Source organism: Sus scrofa, chromosome 4 (assembly GCF_000003025.6).
Source record: "Sus scrofa isolate TJ Tabasco breed Duroc chromosome 4, Sscrofa11.1, whole genome shotgun sequence".
NCBI lineage: Eukaryota > Metazoa > Chordata > Mammalia > Artiodactyla > Suidae > Sus > Sus scrofa.
This window is the reverse complement of record NC_010446.5, coordinates 89,883,935-89,905,109: the sequence shown is the minus strand read 5'-3', so window position 1 is coordinate 89,905,109 and position 21,175 is coordinate 89,883,935. Positions and strand designations below refer to the sequence as shown.

Below are 21,175 nucleotides of genomic sequence, written 5' to 3'. Positions count from 1 at the left end.
CCTATACCACAGCCACAGCAATGCAGGATCCAAGCCGCATCCACAGCCTCCACCACAGCTCACAGCAATGTAGGTTCCTTAACCCACTGAGCGAGGCCAGGGATCAGACCCATGTCTTCATGTATCTTAGTCGGGTTTGTTAATGTTGAGCCACAACAGGAACTCCTAAAATCCTTTTTATCAGAGCCCAACTGGAGCCAAGATTCCAGCCCAGAATTTACTTTGTTTATTCAGTAAAAGGAAAAAGTCCTGTCAAGTAAACTTTAGTCCATGCTGATCTTGCCAAAGGGGAGAACAGAGGAGGCTCCTTTTGGGCTGCACATCATCCTCTCTTCTAGACTTTACTCCCAGGCAGAGCTCCACTCCTAAATGCTCTGATTAAATGGGGTTGAAAGGATACTAGGCATGAGCATTTTGATTCTGTTATGCAGATGGACTGAGAACTTCTAGACTCAAAATGCCATTCCCAAACCTAAATACGCATCAGGATCACATGAAGGATGTTGTTTTTTAATTTTTTAATTTTATTTTTTAATATTTTTTGTCTTTAAAATTTTTTTTTTTTTTTTTTTTTTTTTTTTTTTTTTTTTTTTTTTTTTAGGGCCGCTCCAGTGGCACATGGAGGTTCCCAGGCTAGGGGTCTAATCAGAGCAATCGCCGCCAGCATACACCAGAGTCACAGCAACGTCAGATCCAAACCACATCTGCAACCTACACCACAGCTCATAGCAACACCTGATCCTTAACCCACTGAGTGAGGCCAGGGAATCGAACCTGTGTCCTCATGGATGCTAGTTGGGTTTGCTAACCACTGGACCATGACAAGAACTCCTGGATGTTGTTTTTTTAATGTGTAGATGCCTGGTTACTCACCATAGACATTCTGATGGAACAGAATCCTAGATGGAAGCCCCCAGGAATCTTAATTTTTTTAACAAATATGCCAGTTCATCCTGATGTAGTCTTTGGACAATGCTCAGAGAAACAGTGGTGAGCAGAGAACGAGCTGGGACCCATGTGAGCAGCCAGATGCTTCTTGCTAACTCCTTGCTCGGGTCTGCCTTCTCTGTTTTAGAACTCTGTTCCACATCAGCTCTAGACAGTTTCTACCTCCCCACCTCCACCGGTAACCGCTCTATAGAGAGGAGACACAGAAAGATGCCTCACCTGGACGGGCTCTGGGATGGGCTCTGTGGCAGCAACATAAATGGTGGTGCAGGGGTCCTGAGCTGGCAGGGGGTCAGGTTTCTTCTGAAAAGACTATAAGGAGAGCAAAGAAAGCAGGAGATTAGCTGAGCAGAGAGTGATTTCCCATCCAACTCTCCCTATGGAGAAGCCCAGAATCAAGAAGCTTTGAGTTAGAAAGCTCCTTGGAGTCACTTGGTCCAGCCTCCTTCCAAGGTGAAAATTCACCCCTGAATTCTCTGGAGCCCAATTCTCTGGGCTTTGCATAGACTCCCCAAGTGTCATTTTGGAACACACAGCCTTGAGAGAAGGGCTGACTCATCATTATCACTTCCTAGATGTTTTAAAGGTCTTCCTCAGAGTGAACTGAACACGGGCAGCCACAGGGAATGGGATTTTTATAGTGTTTTAGTCTCACTCATATCACCCCAAACCTGCAGAGGTCCTGCTGTGTCTGACTCTAACATGGTTTTGCATCATTTCTCTTTCCTGCCCCAATATTGAACTTAATAATAACCACACATGAGCAAGTGGGTTAAAGTTTACCCAGTTCTTCACATACATCTTCTCATTTGTATCAAAACCACTCTATATGTTAAATACTGTTACTCCCATTTTACACAGGAAGAGGCTGAAGCCCAGAAAGATTTAGTACTTTCCTAATGTGCATATGCAAGAAGTATCAAAGCCAGCATTTTAACTTAAATTGATTATTCATCCCATCCTACTATTCTTCTTTGCTTACCCTAACTTATATGACTTCTCCTTCAACCTCAATTCTTCAGGTACTTAAAGTATCATTCACATGTTACAGCACTTAACTCTATACTGTATTTAAAACACTCCAATATACTTTCACGCCTCCAAACAGACCATCCATTCCTTGAGATAATAGCCTACGTATATTTTTTTGCATTCCTCACAAAACAGTGCTGGGCACATTAGAAACCTTCAGTCGATGTTTACTGGGGTTACATAGCATGAATTAAAATACACAGTACCAGGAAGAAGTCAATGTAGGGCAAATTGAGACCATATCCCTCTAAAGTGGAAGTCCCTGGGAAGTGTCATCCTTCCAACACACATGGGGGCACTGGTGTAGGATAATGCTACTCTCTGCTTTCCCTGGACACAGAGCAAGACTTAAAACTGAAGCACACCCCCCCCATTTTTAAAGGTTTTGTTGAAGTATAGTTGATTTACAATGCTTTGCCAATTCCTGTTGTACAGTAAAGTGACCCAGTCATATTTATATATGTGTGTGTATATGTACACACACACATTCCCTTTCTTATATTATCTCCCATCATGGTCTATCCCAAGAGACTAGATATAGTTCCCTGTGCTACACAGTAGGACCTTATTGCCTATCCATTCTAAATATAATAGTTTGCTAACCCCAAACTCCCAGTGCCCCCACTCCCTTGGCAACCACAAGTTTGTGAGTCTGTTTCTGTTTTATAGACAGGTTCATTTGTGCCGTATTTTAGATTCCACATATAAGTCATATCATATGGCATTTGTCTTTCTCTTTCTGACTTCCTTCACTTAGTATGAGAATCTCTAGTTACATCTATGTTGCTGTGAATGGCATTATTTTGTTATCTTTTAATGGCTGAGTAATGTTCCACTGTGTGTGTGTGTGTGTGTGTGTGTGTGTGTAGCACATGGATTTTTAATGGGAGGGAACTTGAAATCTTGTCATCTGATGGGAGAGGTAAAGAATTAGAAAAGATTACTAGAGGAAAGAAGACTGAAGGTGGGACATGATTTTTTCTTCATATATTTGATGGATTGCCATGTAGGAGAGGAATTAGATTTGTTCTGCAGACTCCTTCAGCTTTAAACCAAGGTTGAAATTTTTAGGGAAATATTTTGGTTCAATATAATGAAGGTCTTTCTAATGGCAAGAGGTGCTCAGATGTGGGATGAATTGCCTTGAGAGACAGGGAATTCCCCATTACTGCAAGTGTTTGCAGTAGAGCGGAGCTTCTCATATTTTAATGTGCATGTGAATTACCCAGGGATCTTGTCAGAGGGCTAGTTCTATTTCAGAAGATCTGGGACAGAGCCTGAGATTTTACATTTCTAATTAGGTCCCAGGTAATGCTGATGTTACTTGTTCACAAACTATAATTTTTTAGTAAAAACAAGATAGCCAGCACTTTGGAGGTAAGTTGCAGAAGATAATTTAGGCAGTAATTGGGTGAAATTAAAGAAGATCTAAATAAAGGAAAGGATATATCATTTTGTGAGTTGAAAGACTCAATATTATAAATATATGTGGTCTCCTCAAATTGATCAATGCAGTTCTAATTAAAATTCCAGCAAGATTTTAAGGAGGATCTTGACAAACTGAATCTAAAATATATGTGAAAATGCCAAGGACTAAAAATGGCCAAAAACTAGAAGAAGAACAAGTGAAAAGACTCATTTTACCAGCTAACAAACTTGTAATAAATCTATAATCACAGATTTGTAGAGACAGTATGGTACTGGTGCAAGTGTAAATAGACCAATGGGGCACAACAGAGAACTTCAAAATAGATCCACACATGTACAGACCCTCGACTTATGATGAAAAGTGGCATTGCAGTGGGGCAAGGACAATCTATTAAATACAGTCAATAGGATGTCCATATGTAAAAAAACAAAACATGACCCATCTCACACCACACTCAAAAAAATCATTTTTAGGTACATAACAGATATAAATGTAAAAGATAAACTACACAATTTTTAAAAGATGATGAAAGAATATCTTCATACCTGAAGTAGGGAAAGATTTCTCAAACAGAACACAGAAAGTGCTATCTACAAAAGAAGAGATTACTAAATTCTTCTACGCAAAAATGGAGAACTTTTCTTTATCCACAAGTATCTCCGAGAAATTGCAGTGGAAAGCCACAGGATAGGTGAAAGTATTTGCTAACAAATAACTGCCAAAAAGTGAAAAATACTTAAAGATCTTACAATAATCCCCCCCAAACAGACTGAAAATCAAAAGAAAATGGGCAAGAGATTTAAGAGGCATTTTAAGAAGGAGGATATTAATATGGCCAATAAACATATGAAAAGTTGTTCAACTCCTTACTAATTAGAGGAATGCAAAAAAAAAAAAAACTATAAAAATACACATCTAACAGAGCGACCAAAATTTAAAAGACCCATGATATCAAGTTTTGATTAGAATGTGTAATGACTGAAACTCTTATAAGTAGTTGTATAAAAGTACGTTGGTACACCCTCTTTGAAAATCACTTTGGCCTTATCTAATTGATTTGAAGATATGAATTGTCTGTGATTCAGCAAGTCTACCTCTAGGCATATGCCTGACAAATATGTGCACATATCTACCAATAAGTTCACATACAAATGTTCATAGCTGTAATTTTCATAATAGTCTCAAACTGGAAGTAACCCAAATGTCCATTAATAGTCAACTGCATAAATAAACTCTAGTATATGCATACATTGATATTCCATAAAACTATGAAAATAAATGCATTATATATAACCACAAAGACATGCATGAATCTCATAAAGGTAATACTGAGCAAAAGAAACCAGACACAGGAGGAAAAATACTCTAGGATTCCATTTTTATAAAGTTTGATAGAGAGCGAGAGTGAGGGGAGAGGGAGGGAGAGAGGAATGAAACTATCTTTTCAGAAGTCAGGCTGGGAAATCCTTGGGCAGGAGAGAGAATAGACTGATTGGGAGAGGCATAAAGAGGTCTTCAGGGGTGCAGACAATGTCCTGTTCCTTAAACTGGAGAGTAGTTTTTATAGTTCTAGAGGACTCGATACTGAAAGACATAACTTCTCCTCATATAGATCTATAGATTCAATGCAATCCAATTAGGATTTTTTTTTCTTTTTGTAATACTTGAGAAGCTGAAGCTAAAATACATAAGAAAGTACAAAGGGACAAGAATAGCTAAAAACTCTTGAAGAAAAACAAGAAGGGGAGACTTACTTTACTAGATGTCGAGATGGGGTAATTCAATGACCTGTCATTTATACACTGTGCACTTTTTGGTATGGGTGTTCTTTACAGGAGCAATAGAGCTGTTAGCAGCATGGGATAGAATAGATTGGGAAGGCACCATGGTAAAGTTGAGCCTGATTACCTAACTGTGTAAATGTAAAGGAGGTTGCTCCTGGGACTCGCATATATTTAACAGAGTTTAGTTCTCAACTATGGTCATGGCCTGTGTAATAAACCCTCCAGGCCACTAGGGGACAGCAGAAAGAAGAGCTTTGTTCACGAGTTTATTTCTGGTTATCAGAAATGCATTTACTGTTATACGATGCTATTTTCCTAGGTGCTAATCAAAACTGCCTTTACCGCCACATCCTTTACTCAAGAATTTACCTTCCCTACACCCTGAATGGCCAGATTCTGGCCTATACATCACCTAGAATTGGCTTCATATCTGAAAAACTAAAATATTTTCATATCTAACCATAATTCTTTTAGCCTCCCTCTTACTTCTAACATATCTGCTCCTCAACTTCATCATGACTCTAGTTGGTTTTTTTTCCTTTAGGGCTGTACCTGCAGCATATGGAAGTTCCCAGGCTGTTCTCACAGCCACAGCAATGTGAGATCCCAGTTGATTCTTCAACCTATACCACGGTGTGTGGCAATGCTGGATCCTTAACCCACTGAACGAGGCCAGGGATTGAACCTGCACTCTCAGGGACACTAGTTAGGTTTTTAACCTGCTGAGCCACAGTGGGAACTCAGTTTTTTTATCTTTCTCTTTTGTCTTAGTCTAACCATCACTCCATTGCAGGTTTGCTTTCTTTCATTGCCAGCCTATATACCATCTTCCGTCTCTTTAATCGCTCTTTAGACAGAATCCTCAAGATCCCCCTTCCTGTCTCTTTAGTGTTTGCCAACTCCCAAGCTTGGATCAGACCAATTCCTAAACTATGTTATATAATAGCCTTTCTCAGCCTTTCCCTCTCTCCTCAAGCCTGCACTCTCTTCCCTAAAGAGGGAGAGAGTTTGATAACATAGAACCATAGACTCCTAGAATGCCAGAGCTGGAAGGAGTCATAAATCACGTGTTTCTAGCTTCTTCATTTTTTTTCCTATGAAGAAACAGATGGTCAGAAAATTACCCAGTGTTTCCCACTATTTCAAGTAATAAATAGTCCCATCTGTCACTGAAGTTTGATGTCCTTTTACGGAGCCCTTGATCTTGACTTCTGCTTTCCTAATTTCCTCTGCTCCAGAACCCATGTAGAACCAAGAATGTCAGACATGCAGAATGAACTGACTGGCCAGGGACTCCATGGGAAAAGTGACAGGTACACCCCAGACAAAGAAAGTACAGAACTTACACCTGGTTTCTGGACTTGGGCATAGATAGTAAGGCTTTTTGCTTCCATTGCTCGCTGATAATTGTTGGCTTTACCTGGGGAAAAGAAACCACAGTAGTTATCTCCCTCTGGTCTCCAACATGAAATCTCTGCTCAGACTTGTCTGGTCTTTACCCTGTACTGCATACCCACCTCCTCCAGGACTACCACAGGATCAAGCCCTGAATCCCCCTGCACATTTGTCATATGACATTAGGTTGGTGAACTTGATCTTTCTGAGCCGATTTCCCTATCTGTAAAACGGGATGGAAACACCTGCCTCACGGGGATGTTGTGATGATTATACGAACTATTACTTGTAAAGTGCTTAAAACAGTGCCTGGCACATAGTATTGTGACTACTCTATTAGACAGTGCAGTTCTGGACACTTGCTCTACATATACAGATATTTTCATATGCAAATGAGGTCTTTCCATTCACACTTCTCTCTAACATGACTTTTTCACTTATGATATGTGAGGACATTTTCCATGCTAGTGCAGTAGATTTATCTCATTCCTTCTAATGTTTCATGGCATTCTTCATGTGCATCACACAACAGTGAGAAGAATAGAGGGAAAGGAACAGAAGGAAGCAGGGAGGCCTATTTTGGGACTATTACAAAGTGCGGGCAGAGGTAAGGGAGGCTTGGCCCAGAGGAAATCACACAAAGACTTTAGGGTAGGCTAATTTTAACACCACATAATTTAACCACTTAAAATGTGCTCCATGATAGTGTGATCTTTGGGGAAGAAATAATGGGCAGCCACCACAGAAGCTCAAAGAATTCAAAGAAGCCAATGTGGAGTTCTTGTCTTGGCTCAGAGGAAACGAGTCTGACTGGCATCCATGAGGACGCAGACTCAGTCCCTGGCCTCACTCAGTGAGTTGGGGATCTGGTATTGACGTGAGCTGTGGTGTAGGTCACAGACATGGCTCGGATCCTGCGTTGTTGTGGCTGTGGTGTAGGCCTCAGCTGTGGCTCTGATTTAACCCCTAGCCTGGGAAACTCCATAGGCTGTAGGTGCAGCCCTAAAAAGAAAAAAAGAAAAAAAAAAAAAAGAAGAAGAAGAAGAAGAAGCCAATGTGTGATTTTTCCTGTAGATATGGAGTGCCTGCCTGGTCTTGGTAAGGCTGATAACTGGCTGAGGAAAGAGAGAGAGAGTCTGTGTGCGTGTGTGTATAGAATGGAAGATAGGGATTGGGGTGGTGAGAGGAGCAAACAGAGGGGTTGCAGACTAAGTTCTATGAAATGTATCCTTTTGGTTCAAATCCATGAGTATTTACACAGTTAGAAGCATCTGCCTAGCACTGTCTTAGGTGGTGTAGGGAACAAATTCTGTAGAGAACAGACCTCAGTCCTTAAGGACTTTCAGTCTTTCAGGTCAGCTCACGTTGAAAATTACAACTGAAGGGACAGTCTGAAATGGTCAGACAAATATAAAAATTAAGGCTGAACATTGCTTCTCAAAAAAGCTACTGGATCAAGATGATCTAGTCTCATACTTTTTTTTCCCCCTCAGTGCAAGAATAGATGTTCAGGAGACAGCTCAACTCAGCTCGAGTCTGTGAGGCCTCAGGATCCAATGAAACAGTCTTGGCCTTAGAACTGGGGCATCTACCTTAGCTGTGTAGTGTTAGACATTACATGTCATCTCAATGGGTCTCTTCTTTTGCCATAACTGTAAAACCAAAGCGAAGCCTGTCTAATGTCCTTTTCAGCTGTCATCTGGGTCATAAAGTTGTCTTATGTTACCTTAACTCCAAGTGCTTACATTTGCCACAGAGCCTATTCCCAGATCCTTCCAGTGCTGCCCTCTGCTGGCAGTAGGACTTAAATATTGATGTTTTAACTTTCCTACATGAAGAGATGTCTTTCTGTGTATACATGCATGTATATATGTATCTATCCATCTATTTATCTATCTATCATCCATCATCTATCCACGAGAGCCACTGTGTTCGGTATTTTCTGTGTGTTGACTCATGGATCCCCACAACAATACCATGAAGCACATAATATTATCCCCACTTTGCAGAGGAGAAGTTAAATTGTTTGGTCACAGAGCTTGTTAGTGGCAAAGTTTGCATTTGAATGTAAGTTCATCTAATGCTGAAGTCGAAATTGCTAGAGTCCATTTGAAAACCTTCAGAGACAGGCTGCATTCTGGAGATGATACCATTAGAAGAATCTCTTGAGCAAAGTCTTGCAGAGGGTATGGCAATTGAGTACAGGTTTTGCCCACAGGTTCGAGGCTGGGTTTTGTGTGTTCTTGGTTTACAAGGAATACATGGCGATTAGATCAGGATGGGCATACGTGTTGGGAGAAGTGGTAGGGAATTGTGGCGGATTGGGGAGCACTAGTCCCTTCAGCGACAACCACGTGATGAGCAGAATGTAGATGAGGAAAGAGTGTGGGTTAGGATCCAAGGACCTTCACCAGCAGGGTTAGTGCAGGTATGTTAATCTCAGTTTTCTATCGCTGGTTCTTCACTGCTTCCTTATAGTTCAAATGTGGTTGCCCTGCCCCCATCCCCATAGGCTCTCTTCATGATTTCTGTCTAAATAGCCCCACCCCCATCTCCTCCCCAGCTACCTCTTAGGTGGAGGAAATGAGACAAAGTAGGCGGCTTGCTGTGATCTAGATTTTCTTATATAAGCAAAACCAACATCAGAGTGCTGAGGTAAGGGCTTTTCCAAGAAGGTTATAGGTGGAGAACACTGATCTACTTGAGAATGAGATCAGGCATCAGGCTGCTGGTGCGAGGATCACGTTCCACCCTCTCGGTGAGAAGACCAGCCCAGGGGGTCTGTCCTGATCAGGGAGCAAGACCTTCTGGTTCTAGTGTGGGTGGATGGTGGAGAGTGTGGCTGAGAGAAGGACATCGCCCTGAGATACTGAATCATAGGACAACTTGGAGGACAGGCCAGGAGATACTGACTCTAGGGATTTAAACTGCCAGGGAGTAATTGGATCTTAATGGTTTCAGTCTACCCTAGGCGACTTTCCATAACTATTTAGTTTGGCTTTAAGTCACCTTATGGCTTGCACACTTTTCCAAGGCGAGTCAGAATTTGTGCTAAAATCTTAGTAAAGCAAGTTCCCTCTGCTCTCCTCTGATGACTCGTGGGCCTTCCTGGAAGAAGACACCCTAGTAGTTGGAACATCCAGTTATAGTCCTAATTAACTTACAGTAAGTGACCTTGCAGGAGTCACTTAGCCTCTCTGTGCCTTGGTTACCCCATTGCTAAGTGACACAAAACACCTACACCCTTCCTTCCTCAGAAAGATAGCATAAGGACAAAAAGAAATTTATAGAAAGATTTCAATCCTTGGGTAATAAAAACATCTTATTATAATTGTCCTTTTTATTGGTCATAGTTATAACTTTTCTTTTTTGTTTGTTTGTTTTTTTTGTTCGCTTGTTTTTTTGCCTTTTCTAGGGCCGCACCTGCAGCATATGGAGGTTCCCAGGCTAGGGGTCCAATCGGAGCTGTGGCCACTGGCCTACACCACAGCCTCAGCAACATGGGATCTGAGCTGCATCTGCTACCTACACCACAGCTCACGGCAATGCCGGATCCTTAACCCACTGAGCAAGGCCAGGGACTGAACCCACAACCTCATGGTTCCTAGTCAGATTTGTTAACCACTGAGCCACAACAGGAACTCCAGTTATAACTTTTCTTGAACAAGATCCAAGAGTCTTCTGAATTCTGCTCTTAGTGAATATTTTAGGGTTCTTATCTGGACCCCTTCAGCATCTAATCTAATTCTGCTGCAGCATTAGTCATATGAATTTAAATTATCTGTGTAATATCTCCCCTGTTAGCTACCTGTGGCTCATCTCTCTTTTTATCCCCTTAGCCTAGTATGGGGGATAAAGCAAGACACGTAGAATTAGACTGAATTGAGCAAGGTCCCAGGATATGTTTATCTAGTGTTTTTGCAAAGGCGCTCCCTGCAGAAAACCAGTGTTGAGAGCAAGGGCTCAGGGTGAGAGGTCCCCTGCTTACCACAGAGTCTGATAAGGATCTCTTTATTGTCAGACACCTACCTCTTCTTCTCAACAGGAGTATTACCACTTGGAGAATCATGATGACACCAATGATGCCCCCTAAGAGCAGCCCAACATACAGTCCCCATTGTCTTGATTCTGAAAAGAAAAATAAATAAATAAAATAAATAAATAAATAAATAAATAAATAAAACAGTCAAAGGGCAAACTCCAAAGTGCTGTGAGCTCAAAAAACCTCCCACGCAGAAGTGGGGAGACCTAGCCTTGTGTTTTCTACCTACGTTCTTTCTCGAGGAGACGTTTGTTCTCATGGTTTTAAAGATCAGTTTTAGACCACTGAAGAGTTCCAGATCTGTTTTCTTATCCCGATTTCTCTCACTGTATTTGACTTTCATACTCTTAATTTCTGTCAAGATTCTTGAATGTAACCACTATATTCTCACTTCACCGTCGACATTTTACTACATGACTAAAAGTAAACTTACCTTTGTTTTTTTCTAAATCAACTTCTCGGCCCAGAGTCTCTGTTTTTAAGTCTCTCACGTGTGCTATATTCATTTTGGTAAAAGGAACATGGTGGCTCCACAGGCTGTCTTCCTACTCCCAACACCATTCTCATGAGATGCTGGGGGCGGGGAGGGGGGGTAGAAAGATCTACTTTTGCGTTTTAAAAAATAGACATAATAGTGCTATTATTGCCCTTCCATGCAAATAGCTGTATTGAGCCCACTGGTCCTGAACTGAAAGAAAAGCATCTCGTTTTCCTCTGAATCATTCCTGTGTTTAATATTAGCACTAATATTACTGACACCCAGAGATCCACTTTTCATTGCTTTTTCCCTTTTGCCCGCTTTACCAAAGCCTTCTGAACCAGGAGCAGCTCTTTGGAAAACAGTGGTTGAGACCTCTTGCCCTAGTAAATAAGACAGTTGGCTCGTGTCTTAAGTAAATAAGACATTTAGCTCATGTACAGATAATTATTGAGCATTTATAATTGACCAGGCATTTTTTAAATGCATCTTGTTCATTAATGTATTTAATCTATGAGGTAGATACTCTTATTATTACCCTCATTTTTGTGGATAAGGTAGCAGGCACAGAGAGCCTCAAGAATCAGAGGTTGTTCTAGGAGTAGAAACATGGCTGAATACTGAAGACAGACTTTTGGAGAATCAGGGGGTCTTGTGGGCTTGGGGGTAAGTTATACCAGAGTAATGAACAGTGAGGCCAACCTGAAACACTAGAGTTCTAAAGTATTGGCATTCATGTTCTACGTAGAATAATGTCAGGACTTAACATTAGTGCATAAGAGTAACTTATAAGGATGATTGTGGAATCAGTCTGCTTATTGTTGAACCTATGATGGGTTTGTTGGGAAGAAATTGAAAGGAAGGAATAGGTGGGTGACAAAGGAACAGGAGCAATTCTGATGTTTATGGAGTTGCCCAAAGATACAGACTGAAATCTCAACACATGGATAAAAGGCATCCCACCAAGATCCAAGTGGGGCTTTAGCCAGATAGATAACCAGCATTGTCTCCTGGGTTTGAAAAGATCTTTTGCTTTCTAAGTCTTTCACACATCAAGCCATCCCAGGAAATCTAACTGAACTGGTTTTTGTAAACATCTTGATGACAGAGTCTTTTTCCAAAATTAAATATATTTTAACTCTGCCAGATACAAACTATAACAGAGAGTCATATGACCTGATCAAAGAGCTAGGGGGCAAGCAGAGTCATATGACTCCTGAATTTATATAAGGTGTGAAATCTGAGCACAAATCGATACTGAGGCTGGAGTTGCCCTCTACCCTGAATGACCATTCTGAATGGCTTATGGTTGCTGAGAACCCTCTTTGCAGGTGTGTGTATATGATGGTGAGAGAATGGTTATTGAGGGTTTATGGTTTTTTCCATTTGTAAAAGTTTGATTGAAGTATAGTTGATTTACAATGCTGTGATAATTTCTGCTGTGCAATAAAGTGATTAAGTTATACACATACACACATAATTTTTTTGGTTTTTTTTTTTTTTTTTTTTAGGGCCATATCTTTGGTATATAGAAGTTCCCAGGTTAGGGGTTGAATCAGAACTGTAGCTATCGGCCTACGCCACAGCCACAGCCACAGCAACGTGGGATCTGAGCTGTCTCTGTGACCTACACCACAGCTCACGGCAACGCAGGATCTTAACCCACTGAGCGAGGCCAGGGATAGAACCCAGTCCTCATGGATTCTAGTTGGGTTCAATACCACTGATCCACGATGGCCACTCCACATCCATTCTGTTTAAGACTCTTTTCCCATATAGATTATTACAGAATATTGGGTAGAGTTCTCTGTGCTATACAGCAGGCCCCTGTTGGCCAGTCATTACATATACCTTAGTGTGCATGTGCCAATCCCAAACACCCTCTCTACCACCAGTCCATCCCTCTCTACTACCTCTCCTCTTCAGTAAACATAAGTTGGTTTTCAAAGTCTGTGAGTCTGTTTCTATTCGGCAAATAAGTTCATTTGTATGTTTTTTTAGATTCCACATGAGAGTGATATCATATGATGTTTGTCTATCACAAACTTCACTTGCATGATAATCTCTAGGTCCATCCATGTTGCTTCAACTGGCATTATTTCATTCTTTTTTTAAGGCTGAGTAATATTCTATTATCTATATGTACCATGCAGGGTTACCAACACCAGAAACTCATCGAGAAACCTTTCAAATCCTGAGATAAAGAAGCAGAGCCAGCAGTCTAAGTACCACCCTGTTTCATCAGCCCATGTAACTGACCCAGCAAATTGTCACAGCGGCACTTATATTTTGAGACTATTTCCTCTTTTTTCTTCCTTCGTGTATTTTGAGACCTTCTAAAACAACAGTTAATTTAAGAACAAACCCTGCAACCATTTACGTCAACTTGAAAGGTAATGATTCTCTCGAAATTTATTTGAGATAAAAATAAAATAAAGCCAACAAGGTGGAGCCCCTAAAACTAGAAAAATCACAAGAGAAATAAATAAAAACAAAACTGGAAAATAGCAGGTGACATAATTGTATCAGTAACACCTGCCAAGTGAACCTTTTTCCTGTGCCCTGGTGCCTGTTGGTGACAGATCAGTTGCCCACCTATGCACATAAACTAAAGTGATAGGGACGTATCACTGAGGCCTGGAGGACGTAACACCAGCCCTCTCTTTTCAGGGTCAGAGAATGATGAAAGCTCTCTGCTCCCCTCGTTCTATGACGTTCGTGAACAGCTTCTGCCAATCCGGCTTGGTCTGAGAGGAAACCGGGCCATAGTCCTGAAAGATATTTCATAAGCCCTCATTTTTCTCCTACCTTTTAAAAGTAATATGAAACTAGTGAAGGATTTAAGTTAAAGGATCATAGACTTTTTTAACTTTAAGGGAACTATATGGTGCTAATCTCACCCAATTTGCTAATTTTATGTTGAGGAAACTGAGACATGGGCAAGTATACCTAGAGTCACAGAAGGAGATGATGGGTGAGCTGGGTGAGATGAGACCTGCAGACTTTAGAGTTTGTGTTTCAGCCTGTGGAGGTGAGCCCCACCCCACCCCACTCCCAAGGAAAGCAGCAAAAGGCTGGGATGCCTGGAAGACCTCATGAATCCAAAGTGCTTTGAGGTGCCAGCTCCTCCCTTCACCATCCTCCATCAGCACCTGTCATGTGCAGTCCTCCACTCTCTCTCCTGCTGTACCTTCCATGGTACCTCTCTGCCAGTCTAGCCCTGACTCCCGGGGCAATCTTCTTCTGTGTAACTTTTCCTGGCCATTTTAGCTCCCATTCTTCCCTCTCCCATAGACTCTGAAGCACCTTGGTTTATGTCCTACATCTTAGAATTCTCTTTGCTGTGGAGGTTATTGCTGTGAGGGCATTTGGAGCCAGACAGATGGATTGAAATTCTGGGTCTGTGACCTCAGAAAGGCTGCCCATACCCTCTGGGGCCCTGATTTCCTCCTCTGAATTGAGCATAAAAATATTCAGTTGAAAGAGCTATTCTGATGAACCACTGCAATAATGTATGGAAAGTGCTTGGAGCAATGCCTGGCACCCAGCATGTTGTAAATAAATGTCGACTCCACTTGTTTCAATTCCGCAATGAGCTGCTGGGTTCTTAAGAGGCCAGAGACCACCTCTTTACTTTTTGCAGCTCTTTTAGTACTTGGCACATAATAGGTAAATTATTGCTGGTTGATTGGAAGGACAAGAAGATTTTTTTTTTTTTGGTCACACCTGCAGCATATGGAAGTTTCCGGCCTAGGGGTTGAACTGAAGCTGCAGCTATGACCTAGGGAGCAGCTTGTGGCAACACCAGATCCTTAACCCACTGAGCAAGGCCAGTGATGGAACCTGTATCCTCATGGAGACAACATTGAGTCTTTAACTTGCTGTGCCACACAAGGAACTCTGAGATAGGTTTGATCTCAAGTCCAGAAGAGTCCTTCCTCTGGTGTTAAGAGATGCTTAAGCAGCATCATGTCATTTGCTTATGACTTAGTTTTCCTATCTGTCTGGCAAGTCCAAGTATTTCTATCTTTTGGGTGCTCTTATTCAGTTATGATCTGTACATGGAGACTAAATGTCAGGGACTTGAAGCCTTCAGAAATTCAGATAAATATGGACAAAATGCTACTTTCACAGCTTGTTGGGTTCAAGCTGTCCATAATTTCTGTAATTTCTGGGGATAACTTCCATATGATCCTCTAAGTGTTTGCTCCTGCAGCTCACTTGTTCTAGTCTGGGCTGTCCTGGGTGCAAGAGTCAGTGCCTTCATCAGTTTCCACACACATACACAAAGAAACAAAACAAAAACAAAAAACCTACATTAAGAATTCTATGGGTTCAGGAGTTCCTGTCGTGGCACAGAAGAAACGAATCTGACTAGGAACCATGAGGTTGCGGGATTGATCCCTGGCCTCGCTCAGTGGGTCAAGGATCCGGTGTTGCCGTGAGCTGTGGTGTAGGTCACAGATGTGGCACGTATATGTCGTTGCTGTGGCTGTGGTGTAGGCCGGCAGCTATAGCTCCAATTGGACCCCTAGCCTGGGAACCTCCATGTGCTGCAGGTGTGGCCCTAAAAAACAACAACAACAAAAAAAGAATTTTATGGGTTCGAATCCTATACTATGGATCTGAGAGGTCACAGGGAGCCAGTTCCATCATGAACCAGGTTTCCTATCATCTGACAGGTTCATACCCTCTCCTTCTCTTCCCATAATATCTGCCCAAGCAACATCTCCTTCTGTTATAATACAGAAATATATCATCATAGCTGTATTTTTTGGGGGAGGGGTCTTACCTTCAGCTTGCTAGCATTTATGAAGCTACCATCCTAAACAAACTCTGTGCCCCTCCAAAGAGAAATTCTAGCAGTGGTTTCTTTCATATGCTTGTGTTTTTCTACTTAGTAAGGTAAAGGAGCCCTATATAGATTGTAAACTCCTTGAGGGTCATCCTGTACCTCATGCTTCATATGCATATTCCCCTTTCCTCGTGATCCAGTGTAGGGCGGGGCGGGGGGGGGAAGGGGGGGTCCTCAATATTCATGTGATGGGCCAAGTTAAATTAAATGAGAGGCCACAGAATGAGGCTGGGAAAGACTGTCCTGTACCTTTTGGTTAAGGATGATCAGAGCACTAACAATAAGCAGGTCTGAGGAGAAAAGCAGGGTCACCTTCTGTGGGGCCCAAGGCAGGAGTAGACCAGAATGAGCAATGACCTACTTGGCATGAGATGTGAAATAACAAAATGGAACCAGGAAGGAGGTGTGCATCTGTGCTCTCAGCACCATCTGTGTTCCCATTTTCAAACCACCACTTCCTGTGGCAGAAACTCCAGCTCTCCCTCATTTTGCTCAGTCATGTAGTGAGGCCCCTCGGGATGGTGATGCTCAGAACTCAGGTCAGCGTTGTTGTGGGGTCCACAGGCCCCCTTCTTCCTCCACAAAGAAACCCTATCTGAACATTCTTAAACAGGAGCTTTGGGACTTTTCTTCCCCTGGAGCCTCGTTGAGGTAGCTGAGCAGGCTGGCGGAGAACTTCAGTGCCATTTATGAAGAGATCTTTGCATGCGTCTCCACCCTTTGGTCTTCTCTTCGATTGGCTGTGGTTTAAAGCTGATAATCTGGCATGTGGCCACGCCTCCAAGGAAAATGCTGAAGGGCCTTTTTTATCTCTGAAAGTCTGCTGCCACAGAAACACAAAAGCCTCTCTCTCTCAAGTCCCCAAACCTTTATTCTTTAAGGGAGATGAAGAAAATAAAAAGAATCTGAGCAACAAATATAGTTCACCCCAGAAGATACTGAGATGCTAATGTAACGGTCTGAGAGTGCCAGATCGCTTTCCTGCCTTTCATGTGGTTCTGTTGGCAAGGCTGCTTGCATGGAGAACATCAAATTGAAGAAATAAGCCATCTTCAAGAGATGCCTTTATGTTGTTGGCGGTTTCCTCTCGGCATTGGGGGAAGGGTGGTAGAAAACCATACACTAATTTGAGATCTGGGACCCCAAGTAAAAATTATTACAGAGCTCACAGCTTCCAGAAAGATTCCTTACCCCTACCTCCCTGTCCCACACAGCCTTGTGTTGCAGAAGCTACTAGGTGTGCCCCCAGTGCCATTTTCATCGTTCCACGACAATGCAAGTCTTGTCCAGTCACCTGGCTCCCCAGCTAAGGATGATATTTCTCAGCTTCCTGTGTTGCAGGTGTGGCCATGTGACAAGGCTCTGGTCCAAAAGAGGGGCCCAAATCCCATCCTTTCACCATGGTTGTTGTGCTTGCTGGACTGGGAGTACCAGGGAGCGAGAGACCTGCCTTGTGCATGGGACAGCTAGGTGACTGTAACAATGGGAGCTCCCTTTTGATGAAATGGCCTTGTTAGAAAGGGGGAGCCCCCGGAACTCACCGGCTGGTGTCAGATTTTCCTTCCACTGAGTTAACCCAGACTTGCTGAGGCAACTTTTTGCTAATCAACTGAAAGGGGTCCTCTTTTCAAGATGAACTTCCAGGGGCATTCCCTTTGAGCTGAGTTATTTAAGATTGAGTATTACTCATTCTTGCACAGACATAACAATTTTAGAATATGGTCATGAAGGACGGCAGCAAATCACACGCTGTCCAGTGTAAATCCATATCAACATATTCTGCAAGATCTAGGAGAATGCTTCGTAGCCCTCTTGGATTTGGACTTTGCAGTAAAGATGCTTTAGAACAATAGTGTTTCTTTAGAACAAAGGTGTTTCTTACTTTAAGACACTGACATAGCAATTGGAATAAAGACGACCATATGAGGGAGAGCCTGGCAATTGTTAGAAAAAAAAACATTTTGAGGAACAAAAACGTTCTCAAGCAGTTTAAGTTCTGATGAGAAACAGTACTGACACCACATCCCATTTGCTCTCATCCCATCATCACCACTTAGAGTTAATGAAAGTCTTAAAATCACTGTCCTCATTGTAGATGGCAAAACTCTCGTACCCCATCACTTCATCCCAAGGCTGGGGTTTTCCTTGAATGGAGTCTCTGTTGAAGGAACAGCCATTGCTTTGGCTCGGGTCTTATCATCTCTTGAATGGGTGACTGCAATAATGGGCCCTCTCCAGAATTAGTTTCTCTTTCTTCGGCCTCTTCCCCACCCCAGTCTGTTCTCCATGTCACTGAATTTTCTCTCTGAAATGCAAAGCTGATGGTGTTACTCCTCGATCTAAAACTATCTATTAGTTCCCATCAGGATACCACAAGACTGTAGACACAATTATATCTGCCTTTCCCTCTGCCTGGAATGTCTTTAGTTTATCTGCTTGGGTAATACATTTCTATTTATTCTTCAAAACCTAATTTATGTCACATCCTCATGACGCTCTTTCTGATTTCCCGAGACAGTGTCAGTCATTCCCGTCTCTTGGTTCCCTTGCACATACAAAATATTTGCACTTATTACACTATTCAACCTAGGATAACTAGTTACATAGAGAACCATCTCCTTCCTTAAGGGCAAGGACTGTATCTATTTTGTCTTTGTGTACTCAGCACTTAGCAAATGCTGGGACATGGTAAAACCCCAATAAATGTTTTATCGAACTGAGCACAGTGTCTTTAAAAAATGAGTAATATTCATTTGAAAACGCAAATCAGCAAACTAATAAAACTTTGTTTTCCGTATTTAGGCAATCTGGTATACTGTGAATGGCATGCCACAAACGAGCTGTGTGATTTGGTTCTGACAGGCTGTGGTTCCCCATCCTTGGAGGCAGGGGAGGGGATCTCTACTTGTGTTATGGGTTGAATGTGTTTCCCCAAAAATTCATATGCTGAAGTCCTTAGAATGTGACCTTATTTGGAGACTGGGTCTTTACAGTGGTAATCAAGTTAAAATGAGGTCATTAGGGTGGTGTTAGGGGCTGAATTTTATCTCTTCTCAAATTTATGTCATGGCCCTGACTCCCAGTACCTGTATTTGGAGCTAGGGTCTTAAAAGATGTGATTAAGTTAAAATGAGGTCCTCAGGATGGGTCTGAATCTAATCTTACTGGTATGTTTATAAGAAGAAATCTGGGTGTTCCCATCGTGGCTCAGTGGAAACGAATCTGACTAGCATCCATGAGGACGCAGGTTCGATCCCTGACGTCACTCAATGGGTTAAGGAACCGGCATTGCTGTGATCTGTGGTGTAGGTGGCAGACAAGGCTCAGATCTGGCATTGCTGTGGCTGTGGTGTAGGCCAGCGGCTACAGCTCTGATTGGACCCCTAGCCTGGGAATCTCCATATGCCGCAGGTGCAGTCCTACAAAGACAAAAAAAAAAAAAAAAAAAAAAAAAAGAAGAGGAGGAAATCTGGACACACGAGGAGACACCAGGCATGAGCATTCACAGAAGAAAGACCATGTGAAGACCCAGCCAGAAGGTGGTCATCTACAAGCCATGCAAGAGGCCTCAGAAAAAAAACCCCAACCCCGCCAACACTTTGACCTTGGATTTCCAGGCTCCAGAATTGTGAGACAATACATTTGGGTCATGGAAGCAGCTCAGTTTGTGGCTCTTTCTTACAATACACTAGCAAGGGAATATACCTGGTAACCCTTTATTAGCATTTCTCATGAATGGACATACCAACTGAATCGTAAGATATTTACTCTGGAAAGTACTTCACTAGTTCACCCTTTTCATTTCACCCATAATGCAACAGAGGCCCAAGAAAGTGCCATGGCTGTTGAGTAGTTATCTTAATGCCTGAGCTGTGGTCCTGTCAGGGCTTTCCCATGGCTCCACATTTCTGCTGCTTTTGTCTCACCACCCCTCATAAAAAGTCTGCTCCATACCCAGGAAATCAGGTCACCCTAGTGCATACTTTGTCCTCAAAGTGCCTTGAATGGGTCAGAGGATCTTCACATGTTTCTTAAGAATGTCCTGAGCTAGGTACCTCTAGCAGAAGCTTTATGGCCAAGACTTTACAATGCACTAGATAAGTTTTTCTTAAACCATATTAAACAACAGGAAGAGAATTCTCACTCTTTTTTGACATGGATCCGGATAAAACCTTTCATTCCCTATCTTTACTCTGAGGGGGTTGCTATGAACAGAGAGGGCTGTTCGGGGATGAAGGCTATTACTTCCTCAGCCCCAAGGGAGAAAACACTTATTTTAATTTTGATTTGTAAGGCATTTAAAGCGTATCACCTCTTCTACTAGTATCTGTGAGGACTTCAGGATCAGACAGGTCAGCTCTGCCACTTGCTCTGTGTGTAACCTTTCCCTACCTCTATGTCCTCATCTGTAAAGTGGGAACACTTAGACCATTTGGCTGCTGTGAGGATTAAATAAGATGCCACATAACTGGTATAGAGTAATTAATTAAGGCCTTTCAGCTGTTATTATTTTAGATAAAGAATCTAAGTCTTAGGTTAAGGGCTTATCTTTATAAGTAAGAAGGTTCACACTGGATCTAGGACCTCTGGGGTTTACATTCTGTAAACTCTAAACTATGCAAGACTGCTTTCTTGATCCCACCAGCATGCTCTGAATGACTGTGGGCAGGGAGAGAGATCTGAACTGGGAGACAGCCTCTGAATGTGACTTGTGTGCAAGGTAGCAAACAGCCAGACACATGGGGCAGGTGGACAGGTGGCCGACTCTGCCATGAAAGGCTGGGGAGGCAACATGCAGTGTGTTAGGCTCACCAAAGAACTCTCAGACACAGACTGCAGGCCAGGTGGGCCTTGCCAGTCATCCATCTGGGGAGTCTCTGACTGGAGTTGCTATGCTGAAAGACATGATCTGGCTGAATTTCCCTGTCCTCCACCCCACCACCACCTGCTAGTCCCTGGTCTTCTAGAAAAGCTCTCCACATATACACCAAAGCTACAGTGGGCAGGAGTCTCCTTGGAATGATTTCTGTTTCCCCCAGTGGATGCAGAGAGAAGAATGACAGGATATAGATAATGCCTTGCAGGGCCAGCGACGTAGTTCTTTTGTCTCTGAACCTACCCGAGGCATGGGCACAAGATCTATTAGTGAAAAGGCTCAGTGGTTTATTCTGTTTCTAATCTCAAGGGGTTAGATGGGCTTACTTAATCAGCT

The 21,175-nt window shown here is 42.4% G+C and overlaps 1 protein-coding gene across 2 annotated transcripts in view; it reads right to left on the bottom strand.

Annotated features, from left to right (window-relative positions):
- The window catches only part of SLAMF1 (signaling lymphocytic activation molecule family member 1), a 36,756-nt gene that overhangs the window by 2,005 nt on the left and 13,576 nt on the right, over nt 1-21,175 (bottom strand). Inside the window, 3 exon segments of one of the 2 annotated variants that reach the window (NM_001243820.1) lie at nt 1,168-1,260; nt 6,540-6,613; nt 10,618-10,716. In NM_001243820.1, coding sequence (NP_001230749.1) covers nt 1,168-1,260; nt 6,540-6,613; nt 10,618-10,716 — 266 coding nt within the window. 2 annotated transcript variants of the gene reach the window in all.